Source organism: Podarcis gaigeae, assembly GCF_964106915.1.
Source record: "Podarcis gaigeae genome assembly, chromosome: 3".
Classification (NCBI taxonomy): domain Eukaryota; kingdom Metazoa; phylum Chordata; class Lepidosauria; order Squamata; family Lacertidae; genus Podarcis; species Podarcis gaigeae.
Window position 1 is genome coordinate 17,185,630 of NC_139680.1, and position 24,659 is coordinate 17,210,288.

Consider the following 24,659-nt stretch of genomic DNA (forward strand, 5'->3'; position numbering starts at 1 on the left):
AGAGGAGCCTGGTCCCCTTCCTCTGAATGTATTACATCTCTATCCACATCCAGTGATTACATTTTAGGTGTCTCTTAACAACATTTACAAAGGCCGTTTGAAGCCTAGTTGTGGCTTTAATAAGTTTCAATGAACCCCCCCCCCCAAAAAAAAAAAATATCTGCCTTTTGTGGTTAAATGTCAACACCCATCCTCTGAAAAACACTGTCTATGGAAGGCAAAATATTTATTAAATGAAACTCAGCTACATGTCCCCATCTATCGTCCGTAGCTGGAGTACCATATAATTAGAAAGACAGATATCAGTATGGCGCAAGAAACACTTCAGTAGGGAAGTTAATTGATTCCAATAATGACATTTGACACAATCACACAGATGCCATGACACCGAGGACACTGGCCCCAGGGCAGATCAGTTGCAGAAGTCTGGTGGCATCCATAGAAGAGGCTGTGCTTGACTCACTGCATCCCTTGCATTTATCCACTTCACTGGAGTCTAGGTGGACACCTTGATTATACATTTTGATTATAACCATCTTGATATAGTTAGTTCTCCCTTACTGAATTGGGGGCAACTTGGCTTGAAATTAAAAGTACTAGACCTAAATTCAAAATGACTGTTTAGGACCTGGGTGGCAGTGGTAGTTAAATAGACCCAGTTGTTTGGGGTTCACACCTTGCATTCAGTGGTGTGTCTGTCTTCTCCTGTGGTTAGAGCCATTCTTGTTGTTGAGGGTTAGCATGAGAAGTCATTGTGCAACTGGCAGTGTACATGTTTCACCACCATGGCTAATAATTGGGTCTGTTCTAAGCAGATGGCACCAGAGCAGGTAATTCATGAATCAGGTTTAAGATCTCAGAAGTGTAGCAATGTAATTCAATATTTTGCTGTTAACGGACAAGCCAGCTTCATTCCAAGCAACAAAACCCACTATTTTTATCGTTCCATCCAAAGATGGAAAGAGGTTGGGAAGAACTCAAGCAAAATATAGCCTTTAGGCTACAGTCCTCAAAACCACTCACTCTGGAATAGTTCCATTGACCTTATTAGTGATAACTTTATGGAGCAAGAAGCCTTGAGGAGCACACCACATTAATGACTGGCAGCTGGATAATCTGGCTGCTTCGGAGATGCTCATTAAGAGCTTTTGTCTCCCTGCTTCTTCTTGTTAGTCTTCTCAATCATGGTCTCCACAATCATGGCGGTTTCTTCGTACGTCTGAATTTTGTCGTCCGAGAATTTCTCGATGGATTCCACCACTTCCACTTTCTCGTAACTCACGGTGCTTGGTGGGCTCAGCTCCTTGAAAGAGAGGCTACCTGCCCTGCCATACTCCTTGCCTATGTATACGCCAGCTTCAGTTCGGTCACTCGGACCCATTGGGGTCATTGGCCCATGTTCCTCGATCCCCGGCTGTTTTGCTGGCTCTTCGTGTTTCCCTTCAGGCTTCCCCCACTGTTCAAAGACATCTTCCTTTGCTTTGTCTTCTTCTGGTTTATACTCATATTTCGGGTCTTCCGGCATCTTGGGCCCCTCTTGTGTTTCTTGGGCTTTGAGTTCACCTTTATCGCTCTCAAGAGGTTCTGGTAGCTCTGATATTGGTTCTGCAACACCTCCACTGGGCATCGTACCTTCGCTGTCAGAGACAGTGATTCCACCTCCAGAAGGGATGGGTGAAGAGTAGAAGCAGGGGTCATCATAACTCCCCTCTCCGGTGACAAGTACATACCGCCCTTTAGTATAGAAGTCGCTTTTGGGTTCTGGTCTCTGGTAGCATCTGATCCTCTCTCTCACTATGTTGCACAGTTTATCAAAAGCTTTGCTTATCTGTGCTCCATCAGGCACATCCTCTGCAGCCCTCTCTTGCTCCACGTCTTCAACTTCATCCTGTCTGTGTTCACGTGTGATCATTAATCCCTCATGCTTGAAATCCAGCTGATCATGATCAAGGCCTTCCAAAGGCCGGTCATACATTTTTTCCGATGGAGCACCATTGGCAAGGTCTTTAGCAGTGATCTCCTTCCTCCTTGAGATCTTCTTCGGCAGACTTCTTTGTCTGGTCTTTGCACTGGTGATGTCTTGAGCAACCAACGTAATGTCTGTGGAGAAGGGGAAAGGAGGGGAAACGGACTTAGCCATTGTGTGAGATCCAACAGAAGATAATAATAATAATTTATTATTTATACCCTGCCCATCTGGCTGGGTTTCCCTAGCCACTCTGGATGGCTCCCAACAGAATATTAAAAACACGATAAAACATCAGACATGAAAAACTTCCCTAAACAGGGCTGCTTTCAGATGTCTTCTAAAAGTCAGATAGTTGTTTATTTCCTTGACATCTGATGGGAGGGTGTTCCACAAGACAGGCTACTACTACTGAAAAGGTCCTCTGCTTGGTTCCCTGTAACCTCATTACGCGCATTGAGGGAACCGCCAGAAGGCCCTCGGAGCTGGACTTCAGTGTCTGGGCTGAACAATGGGGGTGGAGACGCTCCTTCAGATATACTGGCCTGAGGCCGTAATAATTTTCAGTCGTCATTTCAAATAGCAAAAGCATTCATTGCACTATACATAAATATGCATCTTCCTACTTACATAAAAATCCAAGGCAATTGTCATGCTCAGCAGTTTGTTTAATGAATGTGCAGTGAGGGGGTAGAGATTTGGGGAACTGTGAGAGGGTAACTCCATTAAATAGGTTTGCCCTGACTTTGGAAATTATAGGAACAGAACCACCCAAACTGTATAGAAATTTAGTCATGTATGTGACTACAGCGGCAGGAATGTTACTTGCCCAAAAATGGAAAGAAGAAGAAGTCCCAGAAAAAAGAAGAGTGGACACAAAATATGCAGAAATGATGAAACTTACCAAAAAAAATAAGAAATCAAGATAACACACTTTTTATATAAAAAAATGGAAGTGGTTTTATGGAATATTTACAAATAAACTGTGAACAGATAGGAACATTGGCAGGATTATTGTGATAGCCTGCAGTTATATAAGAGTATATATTTAAAGTAGATGAATAAATGGGCAAGGAAGGGCCGCAACTTTACAGCAGTGAAAAGGTATTGGCTTAGGCATTGGATCTCTAAAACAAGTGGGTTTATTCACCAGTAGGTGGAGCCTGTTGATGCTAATCCAACTATAGGCTCTCCCCTGATGTCACCGAGGGTCGTGCCATGGCCTCCTGCCAAGCAGGCATCGGACAGAATACACGACCGCCAGATTCCTTTAACGGAATACCCAAAAATTGAAGGCATAGGCGATGGCCACACCTAGCACTTCGACACACCACAACACATTATTCCAATGCCTAACCTACCCACCAATACCACGAAAGTTGTGACGATTGCTATGAGGTAGGCGAAAAAACCAAAAAGCCTAATGCCAAATGGAAAAACTCCTACCAGGCCCCCTGGGCAACCAGGGCGACCAACCTAAGGTCCATAGCAAGGCCAATAACCTAAGCCCTAACTCAAAGGGAGTGGAGGGTGGGTGACTCGCGGCAAGACGATGAAGAATGAGGCCAGGGAGAGGCTGGCGCCGCAGCAAAAGGCTGCTGAACATGCCCCCTCTTTGGCACCTGGTTGGATGCCTTCCGAGGGGCGTGGGTGCCAGCCAGGTGAGGTGGAGGCAGGGGGCTAACGCCTCCTGCTAGGGGCGGTGCTCAGGCTCCCACCCACAACCACTCCCCTCTCTTCCAGGGAGGAGAGTCTTTATATAAGAGTATATATTTAAAGTAGATGAATAAATGAGTAAATTACGTTAATCTGGATATGTTGAAGATATTAAAAACAAATTTTAAAAACCGCAGAAAGAGGGGAAAGGAAGTTGAGTTTTGAAATGTTAAAATGATTTTAAAATTATTGAAATGTATAAAACTGAAAATCTTAAATAAATCTTAAATAATAATAATAGGCTTGCCCTGAAAGGCACCTGAATCTAATTCCTTCCCCATCCTAGCCTTAGGTCATTACCTTTCCTTCCAAGAGCTGTGGTCTGTGTGGTTTTGTAGCTTTGTGTAAATAGTGTCACGGGGGTTCCAACAATGGCAGAATTCAACCTGGAACAGAGGGAAACGAGTTACAATAAATGCCTTGTGAAATAATGCATTGAAAAAGAATGAAGGCTATGCAAATCAAACAAAACAAGTACAACATCTGCATAATTATGGATCTTTATTTCTCTGCATAATGTATGGGCATCTTCCAAATAAGATATTTTTATTCTTTTGTGTTGCCTCAAGCTGAATACATGGAGAGTATTATGACATCACATTCTCCAATGCCCACTTCCCTGAGCACCTTGCTGGCTAGAATTATTAGAAACAGAGGCGGATGCTTTCATCACAGCAATATTTCACGAGTTACAGAAGCAGTCCTGCTTATTTTAGGGTTGCCACCATGTCCTCTTTTCCCCAGACACATCCTCTTTTTCATGGGTATGTAAAATTAGAGTTTCGGCATAGCAATCCAAAGTTGAAAGTAGAAATCCGCAAATGTGTCCTCTTTTTTTCTCTTCAAAATATGGCAACCCTCACTTATTTTGAATAGATCTCATGGATTACCATCCTGCACACAGAAGTTGACTGCACACCTGAGGGAAGCAGACTCACTTGAGTCTGTGGATGTGTTAATGGTAAAGCACATGGGATGCGGGTGGCGCTGTGGTCTAAATCACTGAGCCTCTTGGGCTTGCCGATCAGAAGGTTTGCGGTTTGAATCCCCACGACGGGGTGAGCTCCCGTTGCTCGGTCCCAGCTCCTGCCAACCTAGCAGTTCAAAAGCACGCCAGTGCAAGTAGATATATAGGTAAGGTAAATGGCGTTTCTGTGCACTCTGGTCTCTGTCACTGTGTTCCATTGCGCCAGAAGCGGTTTAGTCATGCTGGCCACATGACCCAGAAAGCTGTCTGTGGACAAATGCCAGATCCCTCGGCCTGAAAGGGAGATAAGTACCACAATAGTTGTCTTTGACTGGACTTAACCATCCAGGGGTCCTTTACCTTTTACCCAGCGCCTGCCAACCTAGCAGTTCGAAAGCATGTCAAAGTGCAAGTAGATAAATAGGTACCACTCCAGTGGGAAGGTAAATGGTGTTTCCGTGCGCTACTCTAGTTCGCCAGAAGCAGCTTAGTCATGCTGGCCACATGACCCGGAAGCTGTATGCCGGCTCCCTCAGCCAGTAAAGTGAGATGAGCGCTGAAACTCCAGAGTCGTCCACAACTGGACAGTCAGGGGTCCCTCTACCTTTTAAGCACATGCTACATGTAGCTCTGCCCATTGCTCTTTGCATCATCTCTATGAGGCAGCCGCCTAACACTGCCTAATAGCAGGACCGGTTCTGCTTTGGTGTTAATATTAACCCAGGTACCACCAATTTCATAGGAAACTTCAAATGTCGTTTTTGGTTTGTTGGTTGGTTTGAAAGAGGCTTCTTAAAGACACAGCAATACACTGAACCCATGAACATCTCCAGCGCCCCCCCCCCCCCCAAATCTCTCACCTGCTTTCTTCATTTTCAATAATACGTTTGTAGCGCTCAAGTTCACTCTCCAGAGACTGCTTATAAATGGAGAGCTGGCGGCAGTCGCTGGTGTATTTTTCCAAGGTCCTCTCAGCATCTTCAATGCCCTTTCTCAGAGTGTCGATCTGCTCATTGTACAACTGAATCTCATCGTCATAGCTTTCCTGGGTATTTTTAATAGCCTGTTCCAGCATTGTTGTCTGTTTTAAAAAAAATATCGAAATGAAAGAGAGGACTTTGAGCATTTATCCCCTGGAAAACTTTGCACTGGTACCCTCTCAGCTGGTCACTGTCGGCCTGTTTCAGTCATAAGTTCACTGACTTTAAGCCAGGGGCTGTGCTTTGCCTATTTACACTAGACAGGTTATGTTTGAGTTTCGTTGCAAAACTTTGCCACTTGTCGTTCTGATGAAAACACGGCTAACAAAGCAAACTCTAGAACACAGTGATTTGACCTGACTGCAAAAACTAAAGTTAATTTCAGAGACCCGGACAGGTGAGGAAGCAAGCATTTTGCAGATTAGGTTACGTGACAATCTGGTGAAGCAAAAATCCTTCGCCAAAAAGCGTTTTTGTGGAATATAAATTTGCCACCAGGTGGCGATCAATCACTTGAAAAGCAAAGACTTTGCCTGATGTGAACACATTTTATTCCTTTCTTATTGCTCCAAGAACACATTATTATTATTATTATTATTATTATTATTATTATTATTATTATTATTATTATTTAAAAAGGTTCTATGGGCACCACTCAGGTAGCCTTGAAGAGTACATTATAGATGAAATCACCTTTAATTTCACTTTAAGGTGTACCTCCTTAAAACCTTGGAATATGTTTTCAAACACCAGACTTGGAGAGCTGGATGAGGCTGGGTACCCCCCCAAAAAAAACACCCTCCACAAACGAAAAACAAAGGACCCTCATAGCTCATAAGAACATAAGAACAGTCTTGCCAAATCAGGCCAGTGGCCCACCTAGCCTGACTTTTGGTTTTCATAGTTGTCAACCGGATGCCAATGAGGAGACCACAAGTGGGAGCACAATCACATGTGATTCCCCCAAAACTGGTGTACGAAAAGCATGATGGAGGCAGAGCACAGCCATCTTAGCAAAAAGCCACTGATAGCCCTATCAATTTGTTTAACCTCTTTTCAAGCCATTCAAGTTAGTGGCCATCATTTATTTTTGATCTACCGTATTTTTCGCTCCATAAGTCACACCTGACCATAAGACACACCTAGTTTTTAGAGGGGGAATGCAAGAAAAAAAATATTCTTTAAAGGGAGCGCTGAGCAGAGCCTGTACGCATCCCAGGCTCTGCTCAGTGCTCCATTTCATGAGTCGCGTGGAGCTCTGTGCAGCTCTTTAAAGGGCTGCCCTTCTTCCTCCTCGGGGAAAAGCCCCCAAGAGCCGCACACACGCTCCACGCAGCTCTTTAAAGGGAGTGCGGCTCTTGGGGGCTTTTTCGGGAGGTGGGGGAAGGGACTGACATGGCCCGTCAGTCCCTCCTCAGGGAAAAGCCCACAAGCGCCACACACACGCTCCACGCGGCTTGTGAAAGGGAGTACTGAGAAGAGCTTCCCGCCTGCATTCACTCCATAACACACACACACATTTCCCCTCACTTTTTAGGAGGGGGGAGTGCGTCTTATAGAGTGAAAAATATGGTATTTCCCAACAATCCCTAGCATGGCATTTGCCTTTTTCGCAGCTGCTGCACCCTGAGGAAGTATATTCATCGGACTATACAATATGACCCTCGAGACTCACTGCTGGTCAGCATAGCTGTCAACTTTTCCCTTTTCTTGTGAGGAATCCTATTTGGAATAAGGGACTTCCCCTTTAAAAAAGGGAAACGTTGACAGCTATGCTGGTCAGTCCCCACCAATTCAGACTCTGTGACTGTATGTATGTGTGAAATGAGGGGGTGTGGGGTGTGAAATGAGGGGTGTCTGGGGTTTTTTTGCATCACTTTACACTTGCTTACATTGAATTGTCTTTTGCATTTTATTACCTGCTCACCAAGTTTGGAGAGAACAATTTGGAGCTCCTTGCAATTCAGTACCTCTTTGTTTTGAATGTCACGAACAATTTGGTATCATCAGCAAACCTGGCTGCCTCACTGCTCATTGCTAACCCTAGATCATTTATGAGCAAGTTAAGAAGCAAGGGTCTCAGGACAGATACTTGGGGGACTCCAGTTTTTACATCCCTCCAGTGGGAGAACTGGGTTAAATCCAGTTGCCCTGATAGTGAACCACTTGTAGGTTTTCCTTCCTTGCACATATATGTATGTGTGGCAACAAATGCATATGTTTGACTGGATATGAATGCATGAGCTAACTAAATGAGTTAACTTTTTAATATACAGTGGTACCTCGGGTTAAGTACTTAATTCGTTCCGGAGGTTCATACTTAACCTGAAACTGTTCTTAACCTGAAGCACCACTTTAGCTAATGGGGCCTCCTGCTGCCGCTGCGCCGCCAGAGCACAATTTCTGTTCTCATCCTGAAGCAAAGTTCTTAACCTGAAGCAATATTTCTGGGTTAACGGAGTCTGTAACCTGAAGCGTATGCAACCCGAGGTACCACTGTACTCTCTAAACACTCACACTCACTGGCTACATTCGATTGAATAAAAGCTACTGCATATCAACCTATGCAAGTTGTGTTTCCTTTTTATAGGATAAAGATAACTGAACAAACTTAGTTGCATTACGTTCTTCATTAAATTATGTTTCCATTGATATATAATTTTATGGTATTACTCCAAAAAGAAGTGGTGTTGTGAGCCATCAAACCTCAGAAACACACTTTTCCCAGAAGGTTTCCACAATTTTGGCCACTAGTGTAGTGCTTCAAAGTGTTGAAAGCATTTCACATTAAAGCTGGGCTGAATACGCCCCCCCCCCCCATTTTGCAGGATCATTTATCTGCTGAGAAAGTGGGGAGGAGGATGAAAGGAATAATGTATCACTTGACATGATAATTTTCCCCTGACCCCGTATTAGCTATTGACTTTGGTAGATTGTTCCACTGGGGCCTTGACTAAAGATACTGAACTCATTCATCCACACTGTGGACCAAGTACAGTTCTGAACAAGCGCACTCCTGACAGAGGCTGGAGAAGTTAAAATTTTATTATACCTCCCATCTCTCTTTGATGAGAATGTCACCGGGCTTTGGGTCAAAAAATCTTCCTGGAAAAATCCTGTGAATTTAGCTCTTTAACTCTTGCCTGTGATGGCAACTGTGTTAAAATGTCAAACACAACCAAACTGTCAGCTTGCAAACTGATGCAGAATTATCCTAGATGGTGTGCAAATTATTGGCTTGAATCAAAGCTAGCTTGGGGGCGGGGGAATGCATGAAAACACAGTATTTCATAAGAAACCACAGGATAGACATGGTTTGTTGTGGCTAACAGCATGTGTACACAGGTTCCCAAAACAGTTTTGGAGCATATTGGATGCAGAGTAAACAGGAGTGTGTAGGTAAAAAGGTAAAGGACTCCTGGACAGTTAAGTCCAGTAGAAAGCGACTATGGGGTGCGGCGCTCATCTTGCTTTCAGGCCGAGGGATCCGGCGTTTGTCCACAAACAGCTTTCCAGGTCATGTGGCCAGCATCACTAAACTGCTTCTGGCACAACAGAACACCGTAATGGAAGCCAGAGTGCACTAAAACGGCATTTTCCTTCCTGCCATAGTGGTACCTATTTATCTACTTGCACTGGTATGCTTTCGAACTGCTAGGTTGGCAGAAGCTGGGACAGAGCAAAGGGAGCTCACCCCATTGTGGGGATTTGAACCGCCGACCTTCTGATCTGCAAGCCCAAGAGGCTCAGTGGTTTAAACAGGAGTGTGTACACAGGCCTAAAACAACTGTATTTTTCGGGGGAAGTACCTCAGTCTGCAGTTTCATTTTCTGAGCCTGGAGCTGGCATAGGATGCTCTTGTATTCTTCTAACTGGCTTTGAAGAATCGGTATCCTCCTCTCAGTTATCAGCTTCTCCTAAGATGAAAGCAGAAAGAGGGAGGGTTGCGCGGGGGGAATCAGATTGTGTGCAAGTAGCACCGAAAATCTGATTATGCATGGAAAGGGACATGAAAAAAGCACAACTAGGCCAAGTGCTTCCAGCAGGAATGCTATCAAAGTCATGCAGTTTTCAGAAATTGCACTTGATTTGAAGGGATACACATTGTGGTGAAATGATGAATAGCAAAAGACCATTAATGTACAAGCAAGAAATATTGACAGGATTTCAAAGGGCAGCTCTTGGAAAGTGAAACAGAACTAGGTTGATTTCACGGAAATACATATTTAGATGCACGGAACTGCATTATTTCCAGTCATTTGTATCCATCCCTTGGGAAACCTAGGAGGGATATTTGACTGATTGACAATGTCTTGGGGAAAAAAGAAAAAGAAAAAAGAAAATGCCACAACTCCTCCTTCGCTGCTACTCACTTGCAGTGATTTGAGTGCTGGACAGACTGACCTGGGAGACAGGGGTTCTGGTCCCCACACAGCCATGAAACTCACAGGGTGGCCTGGACCAGTCACTGTCTCTCAGCCTAACCTACCTCACAAGGTTGCTGTGAGGATGAAGCAGAAAGAGGGAGAACCACATGCACCATCTTGAACTCCTTGGAGAAAAGGGGGAATACAAATAAATAAGCCAAAAATTCCTTCCCTGTGGCAGATGGGTCACTCAGCATAAGAGAGGCCTCATAATTTGAGCAAGGGCGTTCACATATCTGAGAACCCTTGCTTCAGATAATTGATCCATCCCTACAAGAAGTTGTTTGGCTATGATCTCCAACATTCTGTCATGGCGAACGTCAGGGGTGGCGAACGTCCCTTCAGACTCATAAGGTGGAAGGCAGAGAGGCCAACAGTAGATGAAGCCAAGTAATGCAAGCTTTTGGCCTTTCCAAGCTTGCCATTTGCCATTTCCGTCTTGTCGTTCTTTTGAATTTGAATTTGATTTTTTTGCATGCCGCCACACAACGTTGCCATTATGCAGCTCGTGTTTCAGAATAGTGTACACACGCACCACTTCTTCTTCTTCTACCACAAAAAAATCCAACTTTTGTAAATGATCCAGACGGATCCCCAATATGTTCATAGGTGTGGCATGTGGATTGCATCAACCTGATTTTTGTATGGAAAAGCTGGTGGGTGTGGTTTGGGAGACATTGGTTGTGTGTCACTTCCTCAAAATGGTGGAAGGAGAAGTGGAGCTAGCTGCTCTGGCACCTGGGGGCGTGGCTAGCCACCCTGTGGGGTGGGGCTAGTGTCCCGGGGGTGCCGCCCATGACAAGTGTCCCAGGGGGGTGGGGCAGCAATGTCACCCCCCCAGGGATGACACCTGTGGTGGACCGCCCCCACCACACACCCTTTCTCCGCCACTGGGTGGAAGCTGTCCGTTTGCAAGCTCAACTCAGAGGGGAGATGAGGGCAGGGAGAGACGATAACGCTGAGATCAAAGCACAGCAATATACATATACAATATTTTAACAAACCAGAAGCTTTTCTTTTAGGTATTGTAGGACCAGAGATCCTGAAGGAGCAGACAAAACTATTTATGTACGCGACCACGGCTACATGGACTCTCTTAGCGCAGAAATGGAAAGATGGTACAACTCCGACTAAAGAAGAATGGCAGACAGAATTGATGAATTATGCCGAGATGGCAAAATGTACAGGATGAGAAACCAGGAAGAGGAGGTCGTTAATAAAGAATGGGGAAAGTCTATAATTTGTTTGAAAATGCTATTGTAAACAATTGCATACATTGTTAGGGTTGACGGAAAACTTGTAGTGAAAATTTGAGCTCTGGGTTGACAAAGGATTTATAAAAACAGAGTTATGAAAGAGATGCAGAAGGGAAAATCATTACATTAAGATCCACAACTGGGGGTGGGGGAGTCAAAAGGGATTATATGTTGATGTATTTAATTCATTATTTTATGTAAAACAGAAAATGCAAAAATAAAATTTATTTTAAAAAGAACAGCAATATACTGCTGTGCAATGGTTGCCTGCCAAGAATACCCATGTATTCTTCACCACGTTGCTTCACCAATCCTCAATCACTCCATTTTGCTTTTACCCTTTTACTACTATTTGAAAATTGGATCCTTCACCACAAACATTGTAGATGAAATAAAACACTTACCTCGCTGGCTCCAGCTGTGATGGTGGATACGCGAGGAGTCGTTTGCATGATTTGCTGTAAAATACTGACGTAGGTCTGTATTTCCATGAGGTTCTGTGGCAGAGCAAAATGATTTACGTTTGAAAGAATCAAAGGCAGGATCTCCATTCGAGGGACTCCCCTCTCAACTCAATCCCCCCCCCCCCCGTGTGTAGATCCATCCTAGGTAAATAAGGAATTGTTCTAGACAAGTGAGACCTGCAACAAAACATTGCACTGTGGAATACCTCCTGTTCAGAGATCCATCCTTCTGGTTTTCTACTCCCCTCCTTCAACAGTCATCTTGCTTTCTTTGGCCACTGACCATTCATAGTCCCCATTGGCTTGTTTTGGGGTCCCCCCACTAGGATTTCTTCCCCAAGATTTTCTGTTCATAGCCACAGCTCTGTAGCACCAGAAGGTAGATCAACTTCCACTATATCATCCCACTATGGCTTTTAATCTGCTATGAAGGTGCCAAAGGGGGAAGAAAATGGGAGATGGAACTTTGTTCATTGGCTGAAGGTCCCTTGTGAGCCAGAGGTCAAGAGCCTACTCTCTGTTGTCTACACTTCTAGGCAAGCAAAGAAAACTAAGAAGAAATCAAAGCTCCCCTGTTGGTTCACAGAAATTACCTTTTTGTATCTGTCCTTTGCAGCATTAACATCATCCTGCAAGAACTGTGATTCAATCTGTAGTTCCAGATTACACAACAAAGCTTCATCGGCTTCCTGTAATAAAAGCATTTCTTTTTGTTATTTTGACTTTACCGACACGTTCTGTATTTTGTATATTTATATTTCCCGTGTTCCCTGTTTTAATGTTTTGAATGTTTGCTGTGAACCGCTTTGGGCACAGTTGTGTGTAAGTAAAATCAACCCATCAATGACTGTTCCAGTTTTACACATGCACAGCCAATCACATACAGCAAACATTGGCCCAAGATGTGCTATCTGCCTCAAATGCTCAGCTGCCAGTGGTCAGACAGAACCACCATATTTAGGGGTTGAAAAACAGTGACATTCCTGGCAAGGACATGTGATGGGGAGCCATTCAAAGAGAACTGCTTTTGTGACATGGCCCAATAAACTAATCCAAAGCGTCTGCTGTGCTGTTCAAAAATGTGTAGATGCTTGCTCTTTCCATTATATCATGGAATGCAGAACTGGCCAGGTCTGCTGATGTGCCAGGAATGATAAAGATAAAAACTTAGCATGGGCTTTTGCTCTGGGCCTTGTTATCTGCACTGTGAGCAAATGAGATTAATACAGACCACAACCAGAACATTCTAAGCCAGCGACCAGCCATTTGCTCAACACTTCTGCATTCTTTTCTATGACTTTTTGAGATATGAATCAGCAGCAAAACACTGAGCTCATCAGCCCACTGGCACTATATGAACATCTATATGAAGCTGCTGGGAGAGATCATCAGGGGGTTTGGGCTGGGTGTTCATCAGTATGTGGATGATACCCAGCTCTACCTTTATTTTAAATCAGAACCAGTGAAGGTGGTGAAGGTCCTGTCTGGAGGCGGTTGGAGGATGGATGGTGGCTAACACATTAAGGTTGAATCCTGACAAGACAGAAGTACTGTTTTTGAAAACAGGGAGCAGACAGGTGTAGAGGACTCCCTGGTCCTGAATGGGGTAACTGCCCCTGTAGGACCAGGTGTGCAACCTAGGAGTCATTTTGGACTCACAGCTGTCCATGGAGGCACAGGTCAATTCTGTGTCCAGGGCAGCTGTCTACCAGCTCCATCTGGTATGCAGGCTGAGACCCTACCTGCCCACAGACTGTCTCGTCAGAGTGGTGCATGCTTTGCTTATCTCCCGCTTGGACTACTGCAATGTGCTCTATGTGGGGCTACCTTTGAAGGTGACCCAGAAACTGCCATTAATCCAGAATGCGGCAGCTAGACTGGTGGTTGGGAGTGTCCGCCGAGACCATATAACACTGGTCCTGAAAGACCTACATTGGCTCCCAGTACATTTCCAAGCACAATTCAAAGTGTTGGTGCTGACCTTTAAAGCCCTAAATGGCCTCGGTCCTGTATACCTGAAGGAGCGTCTCCACCCCCATCATTCAGCTTTGAGGTCCAGCTTTGAGGGCCTTTGGGCGGTTCCCTCCCTGTTTCTTCTCATGAACCAACACCCTTTACAGCAAAATAAAGCCACATACAGAGCAACAGCATCTCTGATAGTAGCTTCAGCTGTAGCCACATAGCGAAACTCATTCTAGACCCACCGATCTAGCCGCATGCATCTTGTGATGTGGATCAGAATGCAAGCACTCACATATATTTGGATTCAGTGCTTGTGATTTGTGGTGCAGGCGCATCAAGGTGATCCCAAAACAAGGGCTGGGTAACCATCAGACCAAAACAGATGCTTGAGATAAAAGAGGCCATAATTTCATTGGTTGCAGTGAGGTAAGTAGGCTTGGCATTGCATTAGAGCATAGGTCTGTTTTCTGTTTCGAACCTAGGTGTTCTGTTTGGGGGGGGGGGACGCATCCAAGCACACCTACAGAGGAATGACTTTGAGAGTTGACCAGCAGAGAGGACCCAGTGTGGTGAGGGCCATGTGCTGGCAACCTGAGATATACGACAGCAGGCTCGGCCCCACCTGCCCAAGCTGTGGCCAAGTGCTGGTGCATTAGCTCAGAACCCCATAAGGGTATCCTACTTGTGAGGAGAACCAGAGCTTACAGTGTTAATAGCTCAGAGTGCATCCTGCCCACTGGGGGGTAGTCTCACATACGAGGATTGTTCTTTGTTATGTGAGACAGAACACTTTTGTTTTGTGCTCCGAGGGAGTCAATCATGCCTCCTGGGTGATTTATTTCTCTGCTGTAAATAAACCGCTTCTTAGATTAGAAAGAAGCTGTGTATGGACTGTTATTTCTACACCCACACAAGGCACACACCGCTGTTTGCGATACTCTGCTTGAAGCTGGGAAAAGTCCAGAGGCATAGGGAAGCCTGCCGGATGTTTGAATCTCACACTACTCAACCTCACCTCACAACCAAGAGCCAATCAAGAAGAGTCAAAGTGTACTCCGGCCATGAGAAACCAGAGACCACGTAAAGCTTCAGGGAAAGACTTTAAACCAAGTGAGGGTTGCTGGGGAAGTCTGCTCACCCCTCTTAGTGTGGCAGCATTGCAGGGCATCAGAGGCTTCACTGGGGCCCCAACGAGAGAACTGGAACAGCAGTGCCCTCCCTGATAGGCGGTGAGGGCTTAAGCCCCCTCCACCTATCAAAGCCTGCACCCTGCTTTGGCAAATGGGGATGCAGTCTGGGGATGTGGGCTGTGCCCAGGGGGCTTCCCTCAGATCCGCCTCTTGCCCCATTTAAGCTGCCCACACCTGGGGAACTACCTGTTCGTTCCTTCGCCGGGTTTCCCCACCCACCCACCTTCAGTTTAAGCTGATAGTCAATGACTTTGCTGTCGGTCACCACTCTCTATGGGGCCGGATAGGAATTTGCCCACCAGGCGAACTGGCACCGACCCAGTGGTTTTGCCTACCTCATGGCAATCGTCACAACTGGTTGGGCATTGGGGCACTGCTTTGTTTTGGATGGAGAGAAGGTTGTAGTCTCTGCCTGCCCCTCCTAACACTGGGGTATCCCCTTAAAGGGATTCAGGGGGAGTGGCCAAGTCCACATGCCCTGGCGGGGCCAGGACCAAAGGCACTCCCCTAGACAGCAGTCCCTGCGGGGGTCACCCTATTTGATGTAAGACTTCAGAACTGGATTGACCACGCGTCACTTCTGGCTGGCAGGCCAGAAGTGTTTAGATTGCCCCATGCCCAAGCCAAACCTCTTTCGTCTGTATTCAATAAAGCTGTGGCCTGTTTTGATCCCAAAACCAGTCTTATTGGTCTGTTATTTGCATGAGTTGAGATATGGGGAGCCAAACGCCTGGTCCTGCAAGCTCATCGAGGGAAACAAAGGCCTAGTTTGGTGAACATCAAGACCCTTTTAAGGCTGATGCTCCATCTTCTCCCCAAGATCCTACAAGGCGAAAACAAGAGCAAGCAAGGTCTTGCAAGATTCAGGGGGAGTCTGGGTCTCCCTTGTCACTGTAGCCAGCTGTGCCACCCCATACATTGATCCTTGCTGTGCAGGAGTGCACAGACCTGTGAGAAGTTGAGCATGACTAGAGTAGATTGGCCCATGAGTCTCTCCCCCTCCCCCAACCCTTTGCATTATTGTTTCTGTGCAATACTTTCCCCAGACTCCTAGTCCTAGAAGGTGATTTCAGCAAGTGATTAATCAGCATTCTTTCCCATAAGTGGTAGATACAAGACAGGAACCTGACAGGTTTGCAGAGCTGTTGATTAATGCTTGGTTTCATTGGCAAGTCCTGATTTCTGAATCTACTCAGGTACATCCCTCGGGATACTGGTTCCAGTCCACATTCTCAGAAAAAAACTAGCCAAGCAAAACACTTTCAGCTCTTCTGTGGACAATCCGCTGCAACCTCTGGTCTTCAAAGTCTTAATACACCAGTCTAAAGGTGATGGATGTGATTAAATGGTGTCTCATTGCATGCGGTGTAGCCAATTACCGTATTTTTCCCTCTATAACCCGCAGATTTTTTCTCCTAAAAAGGAAGGGGAAATGTCTGTGCGTGTTATAGAGCGAATGTGTGGTCCCTGGAGCCGAAAAAGCAGGCAAAAATCAAATCGCGCGTCTCCTAGAAGGGAAACTTGAAAAGAGGAAGTGGCTGCTTTCCTGCATTCTGCCTCAGGGTCTTACTGCCCACCCTCCTCTGTTTCGTTGCTGTGTTTGCTCAAACGGAACAAAGAGCAGGGAAAGCCCCTCCCCTCCAGGCAAGCAGAGGGGAATTCCTCTCTGTGCTCTGGTGCTGCTGGGGGAGAGAGAGGGGGGAGGGGGAGGGAGAGGGAGAGAGAGATATGGCTGGCTTGGGTGGGGGGAAACTTTTGCCTTTCTTTCCTCCCTCCGTTAAATCCCTCTCCTGCATTCTTAGCCACCTGCTTCTCTGCACACCCCTCTCATGTCCCTTCTTTGTTTTTCCTTCGCTCCCAACTTAAAATGTGGTTACAAAGCATAGATCCACATGGATCCTCAGGATCTTTGCATTAAAAGGTAAAGGTACCCCTGCCCGTACGGGCCAGTCTTGACAGACTCTGGGGTTGTGCGCCCATCTCACTCAAGAGGCCAGGGGCCAGCGCTGTCCGAAGACACTTCCGGGTAACGTGGCCAGCGTGACAAAGCTGCATCTGGCGAGCCAGAGCCGCACACGGAAACGCCGTTTACCTTCCCGCTGGTAAGCGGTCCCTATTTATCTACTTGCACCCGGAGGTGCTTTCGAACTGCTAGGTTGGCAGGCGCTGGGACCGAGCAGCGGGAGCGCACCCCACCGCAGGGATTCGAACCGCCGACCTTTCGATCGGCAAGTCCTAGGCGCTGAGGCTTTAACCCACAGCGCCACCTGCGTCCCTCATCTTTGCATTGGGTCACCCCAAATTCACCATCAGATCACATAGCATGTCCATGGCTACAGCCTGCCCCCCCAAAATCACGCACCCACTGTTGCCTGGGGCTCTAATGGTGCAAAAACGTGGTTAAAAAGCATGGATCCACATGGATCCTCAGGATCTTTGCATTGGGTCACCCCAAATTCACCATCAGATCACATAGCATGTCCATGGCTACAGCCTGCACCAAAAAAATCACACACCCACTGTTGTCTGGGGCTTCAATGGTGCAAAAATGTGGTTAAAAAGCATGGATCCACAGGGATTCTCAGGATCTTTGCATTGGGTCACCCCAAATTCACCATCAAATCACATAGCATGTCCATGGCTACAGCCTGCACCAAAAAAATCACGCACCCACTGTTGCCTGGGGCTGCAATGGTGCAAAAACGTGGTTACAAAGCATGGATCCACAGGAATTCTCAGGATTTTTGCATTGGGTCACCCCAAATTCACCATCAGATCACATGTCTGTGGCCACAGCATGAAGCCCAAAAATGATACATCCACTGTTTCATTCAGAATGTTTTTCCCCTTGTTTTCCTCCTCTAAAAACAATGTGCGTGTTATGGTCAGGTGCGTGTTATAGAGCGAAAAATATGGTAAAATGCAACAAATGTCTGAATTTCGACCTTCAGCAAAATTAAGTTCGTTGTATTTAAAAATCGTTGAGTACAAAACACCAAGTGAAGCTGGTAGAAGCCACTGAGGCCTCTTGGGTCTCTAGTGATAACGCCAAGTCTTAAAGCATCCCCAAGCTGGGCACCTCCTCCTTCAGAGGGGGCATCGGAAACCACAAACTCACAGTGCTTCCATCTTGTCAGGACAGTTTGAGTCTTTGTCCATCCCATTGCCCAGATACTGAGACCTCCAGGTAGAGGGCAGTATATAAATTAAATCAATCAATCAATCAATCAATCAATCAATCAATCAATCAATCATATTTCAATAGTATATTGGCTAACAGAAGGCCATTAATTTGATGTTGTACTTCAAATATAGCAAAAGGATAAATTGCACAACAAAACCAAGCAAAACTCACACACCCAGTCAGCTAGCCTTTACAATTATTTTGCAATGCAGTTATCCAGCCAAGTAGAAAAATGCACACATATTGAGGAATCCAAATATTAGTGAAAATAACATACTGTTTTAGGGGAAACTGTGCTGCTTTAGGGCAAATTGCTTTGTAAAAATGTATATTTTTTTCTCAAAAGAAAAAAAACAGCTTAAGAAGAGCTGAACATTTGCAAGCAAAAACATAAACAGCTTATTTCAGCTAGAGAGAGATTTATATCCTGTCCTTCTAGTGCCTATTCTGCACCTGTTTCGTATGATGCGCAGGTAGGGGAAAAAACCTGGAAGGCTGGCTTCCATCCTATTTGTGTGCACGAATGAAGCCAGGTGTTTGTGATCATCCTCTCAAAAAGGTGACCGTATATGCTCATTGCTTTGCCCTTTCTAAGAGCTGGTACCACTGATTTTTAATTTGAACCGTGCAACTCCTTTTTGTGTTTGCAGATGCACCGGGAACAAATGCATTTGGGCAATTTTGATATTTATTCAGGCTGATCTACAAATGTTCTCTAGCAGCAAATTTCATCTAATGGCTTGCTTGCGAGCTGCCATCGTGGGAATTGCATTAACCATTTGATATTTACAATTTGTGACAGGTCAGCCTATGTCAGAGGAAAGTGTTTACTTCCTCGATTGAATTACATCTGCAAGCAAATGAGCCCTTGGTCGCCACAGCCACATGTCCAATACACAATTTAATTGTTATGTTTCTTTTACCCTCTGTTGGCACCTGCGCAGCGCAACAACCCCGTCGCACCTCTGCGTCTGACAGCAGCACTGCTCATAGCAGCTATTTGGGTGACGGGGTTCAGAGGAGTGCTGATGAGTCAAGAGAGTTTTATGTGCACATAAATTGCCAAAGGGGAGGAGGGATTGGACTGTGGAAAACTTTCTTTAAGATGGAAACAGTTTGTCAAGAGAGGAAGGTGGTTGGTAATCATGCTGTGGGCCACCTCTTTTAAAGAGGCACTTGTATCATAAAAGCTAAAAATATAATAATATATACAGTGGACTCTCTAGTTACGTACCACTCTGGATACGTAACCTTCGGGTTATGAACGCGGCAACACATCAGGGGAGTGACACATCAGAATATAATTGACAGAATGCTGGTAATTATTTCAATTAAACTGAAGAAGCATCTATCTACCAAAGAGGTAGGAAAGGCACTCTAAAGCATCAATCGGAAGATAAACATGAAAAGCAAAAAATTAGCCATCCGAAATAGGGAATAGGGTCCATTTTTTTCAGCCCATAAGTAAGAAAATAGCCCAGTAGGATAAAGCAGCTATTTTAATATTAGAATTTCTTCTCAAAGGAGAACAATGTTTTACAGCTATGTCCATTGCTGTATCAAGACCTTATCGCCCCTGTCCAAAAAATCATATTTCAGATTTCATTTGAAAAGAATCTGTTCTCAGGAGGTTTTATGTGTTTGCCATGGAAACTAGGTTTGTGCAAGAGCCTAGTGTTATACAGATATAGAGTGGGTCCTTTCCTTAAACAGACAATCCTGATAAAGTATTTTACAGGCCCTGGCTGATGTACAGATTTGACTGTGATGTAATCTGCTACAGAGTTTTTCCTTTCTTCTGAACCTTCAGATACCCAGATACCCAGAAGGCGCTCATTCAATGCTTTTCTAAAGGAGGCGCGTGTGTTTGCTTATCTGTGTACATGAACATGCCCTCATAATACCTGCACAGTTCTTACATGGTTGTTTTTGAGGGATCCACAAGTCCTTCTTCGATTGACCTTAGTTTAGTATCTGGGCAATGGGATAGACGAAGACCCATAAACTGTCCCGACAAGATGGAACCTGTGAGTTAGTGGTTTCCGATGCTCCCTCTGAAGGAGGAGGTGCCCAGCTTGCGGGTAATGCATTTAAGACTCGGCATTATCACTAGGGACCCAAGATGCATCTTGGCTTGGAGCATCTTCTGCCAGCTTTAATTGGTTTATCAGCTGCATGCTTTCCTGTGTAGAAATAGTCCACCTGGCTACAGTAATCCAGGTTGGATTCCTATATTGTGTTGTATGTGGGGCCGAAAAGCATCTGGAAACTCCAACTAGTGCAGAATTTGGCTGCCAAAGTTCTGGCTTCTTTAGCTAGATGGAGCCATGAATAATAATAATAATAATAATAATAATAATAATAATAATAATATGGGTGGCTCCCAACAGAATATTAAAAAAACGATAAAACATTAAACATTAAAAAGCTTCCCAATACAGGGTTGCCTTCAGATGTTTTCTAAGAGTCATGTTGTTGTTTATTTCCTTGACATCTGATGGGAGGGCATTCCACACGGCGGGTGCCACTACGGAGAAAGCCCTCTGCCTGGTTCACTGTAACCTCCCTTCTGGCAGTGAGGGAACTGCCAGAAGGCCCTTGAAGCTGGACCTCAGTGTCCGGGCTGAACGATGGGCTGAAACATGAGTTCCAGATGAACTACATTAGCTTTCTGTTCATGACCCAGCCCAATTCAAGGTGTGGCACTTACCTTTAAAGCTTAAAATGGCTTGAGGCCCCAGTAACTGAAGGAACGCCTCCTTCTGAACAAGCATACGGTGCACTATGACCATAAGGTCATTCTGCTTCATATTCAGAACAGAAGTACATAATGTATGTACAAAAGTTAGGTGGGTCTTTGTGGTGGCTCCAAATATGGAATAGCCTCTTGAGAGAGGTGCACCTAGGGTCAGATTTGTATTCTTTTCAGCACCAGGTTAGAAGTTTTTGATTTGATGAAGCATTTTAAAGGATGATATTTTCAGATTAGGTTACTGAATGAGTTTATTCCTCTTATTTTTGTTGTACTGTATTGTTGGTTGGTAGTTTGTTTCTGTATTATTATTATTATTATGCACATTGCCCTAGAATCCTTTTTTGGAAAAAGGACAGTTTATGCATTTTTCAAATAAATAAACTAAATACAGTGGTAACTCGGGTTAAGAACTTAATTCGTTCTGGAGGTCTGTTCTTAACCTGAAACTGTTCTTAACCTGAAGCACCACTTTAGCTAGTGGGGCCTCCTGCTGCCACTGCGCCGCCGCTGCACGATTTCTGTTCCCATCCTGAAGCAAAGTTCTTAACCCGAGGTAATATTTCTGGGTTAGCGGAGTCTGTAACATGCAGCGTATGTAACCTGAAGCGTATGCAACCCGAGGTACCACTATATTGTTAGAAAAATGCAGTTTGTTACACCTCAAGTAACTTCAGAATGGTGATACCTGTGCCATGTGACTGCCTGGTTTTTGCTGGCAGCTATTGAACAGTGCCCATGACATGGTTGCTAACAAGGAACACCAGATGAAAGAAACATTGGCTGAGGGGAAGCAGATAGCCTTTGATATTGTGAACTTACCTTATTAAGTCGTTCAAGAGTAGTTTTCAACATCTGCTGATACTCACATTCATTTTTATATCTACGGGAAAAGAGAAGCAAAAAGGAAAATGTAAATAATAAAGATAATAAAACAAATGGGTAAGTGGCTCAATGTGCTGTTTTTTTGTTTCCAGGTAAAAGTGAATAATGGCAGAAACAAACAATTTGTCATAATTCGTCATTTATAACGATGAAAAAAAATTGATAACAGAAATTACAAGATAGAACAAAAACGTTTTGAAAACCAGGTATAATATTATAGTGGGGGGCAGTGTTTCTAATAATTGTTATACCCCTGCTATTAGTTTGTTATCTTTTTATCAGTTATTTAGTCCGTTGTCATGGACTTCTGTGGATCAATTGAAAATCCAGTCTTTGTTTTCAGTGAGGTACATAAGAGGCAGTGGCGTAGCGTGAGTTGTCAGCACCCGGGGCAGGGCAAGTAATTTGCGCCCCCTAACCCGTGGATTTGCGCTCCCTAACCCGTGGATTTGCGCCCCCTAACCCCAAGATGTTGTGCCCGGTGCGGCCGGCCCCCCCTGCACCCCCCACGCTACGCCACTGATAAGAGGGGGGGGGGGAACAGGATGAAAGAACATAAAAGAAAGAAGGGCAATTTTATGTGTGTCAGGAGGCAAGATTGAGATTATCAACTGGCAACTGTTGCTGTAGACCAGTGGTTCCCAAGCTGCTTTTGTTCATGCCCCACCTAAGGATCTCTAAAATCCTGATCCCCCCCTCCCCCGGTGACATATAATTCTTATTATTCAAAAAATGAACTCCTATTCACGTGGGGGAAGCCTAAAAGGCCATTAACTGTCAATAACTCATTCTCAAATTGCTGCCCGCCCCCATGTTGGAAACAAAATACTTCATAAAATAGGGATAGGGAACCTCAGGATCAAGGACTGAATGTGGCCCTCCGACTTCTCAATCTGGCCGGGGGTGGGGGTTAGAAAACATTGGCTTTTGCCTGGCTGGAATGCGACACCATGAGCAGTGGGGGGGGGGGGCACATCTGTTGCACTGCTGAAAAAGTGTTGCCAGTCCTGCCATAAAGGCATCCTAAAGATCGCTAAGTTGTGAAAGGTATTTATTTCTTGAAAATAATGATACACTGTCGTACGGCGTGCACTCTCGATGCGACAGTCCTTGGGGTTCTGCTACCCACTGATCAATGTCAAGTGCTGAGTGGGGCTTCTAAACCTGCAGAACCAGGTCCCCAACAATTCATCTAGTGGGTTTATTATTCATTTGTTTGTTCATTGCATTTCTAAGCCACCTTTGCTCCAACGAGCTCAAGGTGGTGAACATGGTCCACCTCATCTCCATTTCTATCCTCATAATCTAAGCCACATGCTAACTAAACTAAGCCACATGCTAACTGAGGCTCTATTGGTTCTGTAGCCAAGACTGTAGCCAAGCACCAAATGAATACATGCACAGGCACCACCTAGTGATTACTGTGTGTGTGTGTGTGTGTGTGTGTTTACTTCTCTTCAAAAACTACAGGCAGCCTTATCTATGCCTCCAATACAGAGGGTAGCATTTGAATCAATGTATTCAAATAGCAAGCAAGGAAATTCCAACTAAACGTTAAGAATAACCCTCATTAAAGTTTTTAAAGCAAAGGTTGGATGGCCATCTGTCAGGGATTCTTTAGCTGTGATGGCTGCATTGCAACCGGTTCCAACCACATTATTCTATAAAGGTAAAGGTAGAGGACCCCTGGACAGTTAGGTCCAGTCAAAGGCGACTATGGGGTTGCGGCACTTATCTTGCTTTCAGGCCGAGGGAGCCAGTGTTTGTCCACAGAGAGAGTTCCAGGTCATGTGGCCAGCATGACTAAACCGCTTCTGGCACAACGGAACACCAGAGCATACGGAAATGCTGTTTACCTTCCCCCCGCAGTGGTAACTATTTATCTACTTGGACTGGTGTGCTTTTGAACTGCTAGGTTGGCAGAAGCTAGGACAAAGCAACGGGAGCTCATCCTGTGGTGGGGATTCGAACCGCCAACCTTCTGATTGGCAAGCCCAAGAGGCTCAGTGGTTTAGACCACAGCGCCACCCGCGTCCGTTTCCATGCACTCTGGTTTCCGTCACGGTGTTCTCGCCCACAGCCAACTTACTTGTTACGGAACTCATCCAGCATACGCTGAGCATCTTTCTCCTCCCGCTCCAACTTAGCTCTGTCAGAGGCCAGTTCGCGAACCCGCTGGCGGTTGAGGTCGATCTGAGCTGCAAAAGCCTCTTCCAGCCCAGCCAGCTCATCCATGCGCTGAAAGGTCTCAAGCTGCTTGCGGAAGATGGCGTTGCGCTGCTCGAGGACCCGGGCCCGGTTGATGTAGTTGGCAAAGCGCTCGTTGAGTTCTTGCAGGTTCTCCAGGCCCTGAGCTTGGGCGAAGCTGCCAAACTCGGGTGACTGGGGCAGCTCTTCGAAAGCATCTGACCTCTCATACTTCTCCTTGCGAACTTCGCGCAGGTAGCTGCTCCTGTACATGGCAGCCTGGGGGGATGTGTGCGGGCCCAGAGATACCCTTTGCCAGTCCCTTTCTCTCTCCAGTTTGACGGCGCGATGTTTCTTGGACTGGGAATGGAAAGGAAGGGGATGAGCTCAGCTCTCCCGCCACAACATTCGAGGACTGACCTGCCTCTCTGTAGTTTAGGATTCTAAAACCCTAGCTACATGCAGTAGACTAAATAAAATCCAACGGCCCCACCTTCTCGACCTCAGTGTTTCCATCCTGTCAGCATTTTGGGGCTTTCTTTCTCTCCGTCTGTTTCAATTGTGTGAGACCCAATTCAAAGCAAAGGGAGGGAGATGTCCTGATTTTGCTGGAGAGGCAGAAAACAAAAGCTGTGTGGCTTTACAGGATGCGTCCAAACATTCCACTGCTTTTTTCTCTTTTTTTGTCCATCTCAGTCAGGGATTTTTGCATGAGGATGTCAC

The 24,659-nt window shown here is 45.4% G+C and overlaps 1 protein-coding gene across 1 annotated transcript; it reads right to left on the bottom strand.

Annotated features, from left to right (window-relative positions):
- Positions 1–24,358, bottom strand: BFSP1 (beaded filament structural protein 1). The gene is made up of 8 exons (XM_083730322.1): positions 23,839–24,358; positions 21,687–21,747; positions 12,370–12,465; positions 11,717–11,809; positions 9,439–9,546; positions 5,510–5,730; positions 3,983–4,068; positions 1–2,100 (listed from the first exon to the last, which is right to left on the bottom strand). The coding sequence occupies exons 1-8, from the start codon at positions 24,207–24,209 to the stop codon at positions 1,139–1,141; spliced, it is 1,998 nt and encodes a 665-aa protein (XP_083586448.1). The 5' UTR covers positions 24,210–24,358; the 3' UTR covers positions 1–1,138.
- Between the last annotated feature and the right edge of the window lie 301 nt (positions 24,359–24,659).

Excerpts from the sequence above, each read along its gene's own strand:
- BFSP1 (XM_083730322.1), bottom strand. The coding sequence starts at position 24,209 with ATGTACAGGAGCAGCTACCTGCGCGAAGTTCGCAAGGAGAAGTATGAG. Across the intron at positions 9,547-11,716 it reads TCACAGCTGGAGCCAGCGAG|GAGAAGCTGATAACTGAGAG; the intron begins GTAAGTGTTTTA and ends CTTTCATCTTAG. Across the intron at positions 5,731-9,438 it reads AAATGAAACTGCAGACTGAG|ACAACAATGCTGGAACAGGC; the intron begins GTACTTCCCCCG and ends TTTTTAAAACAG.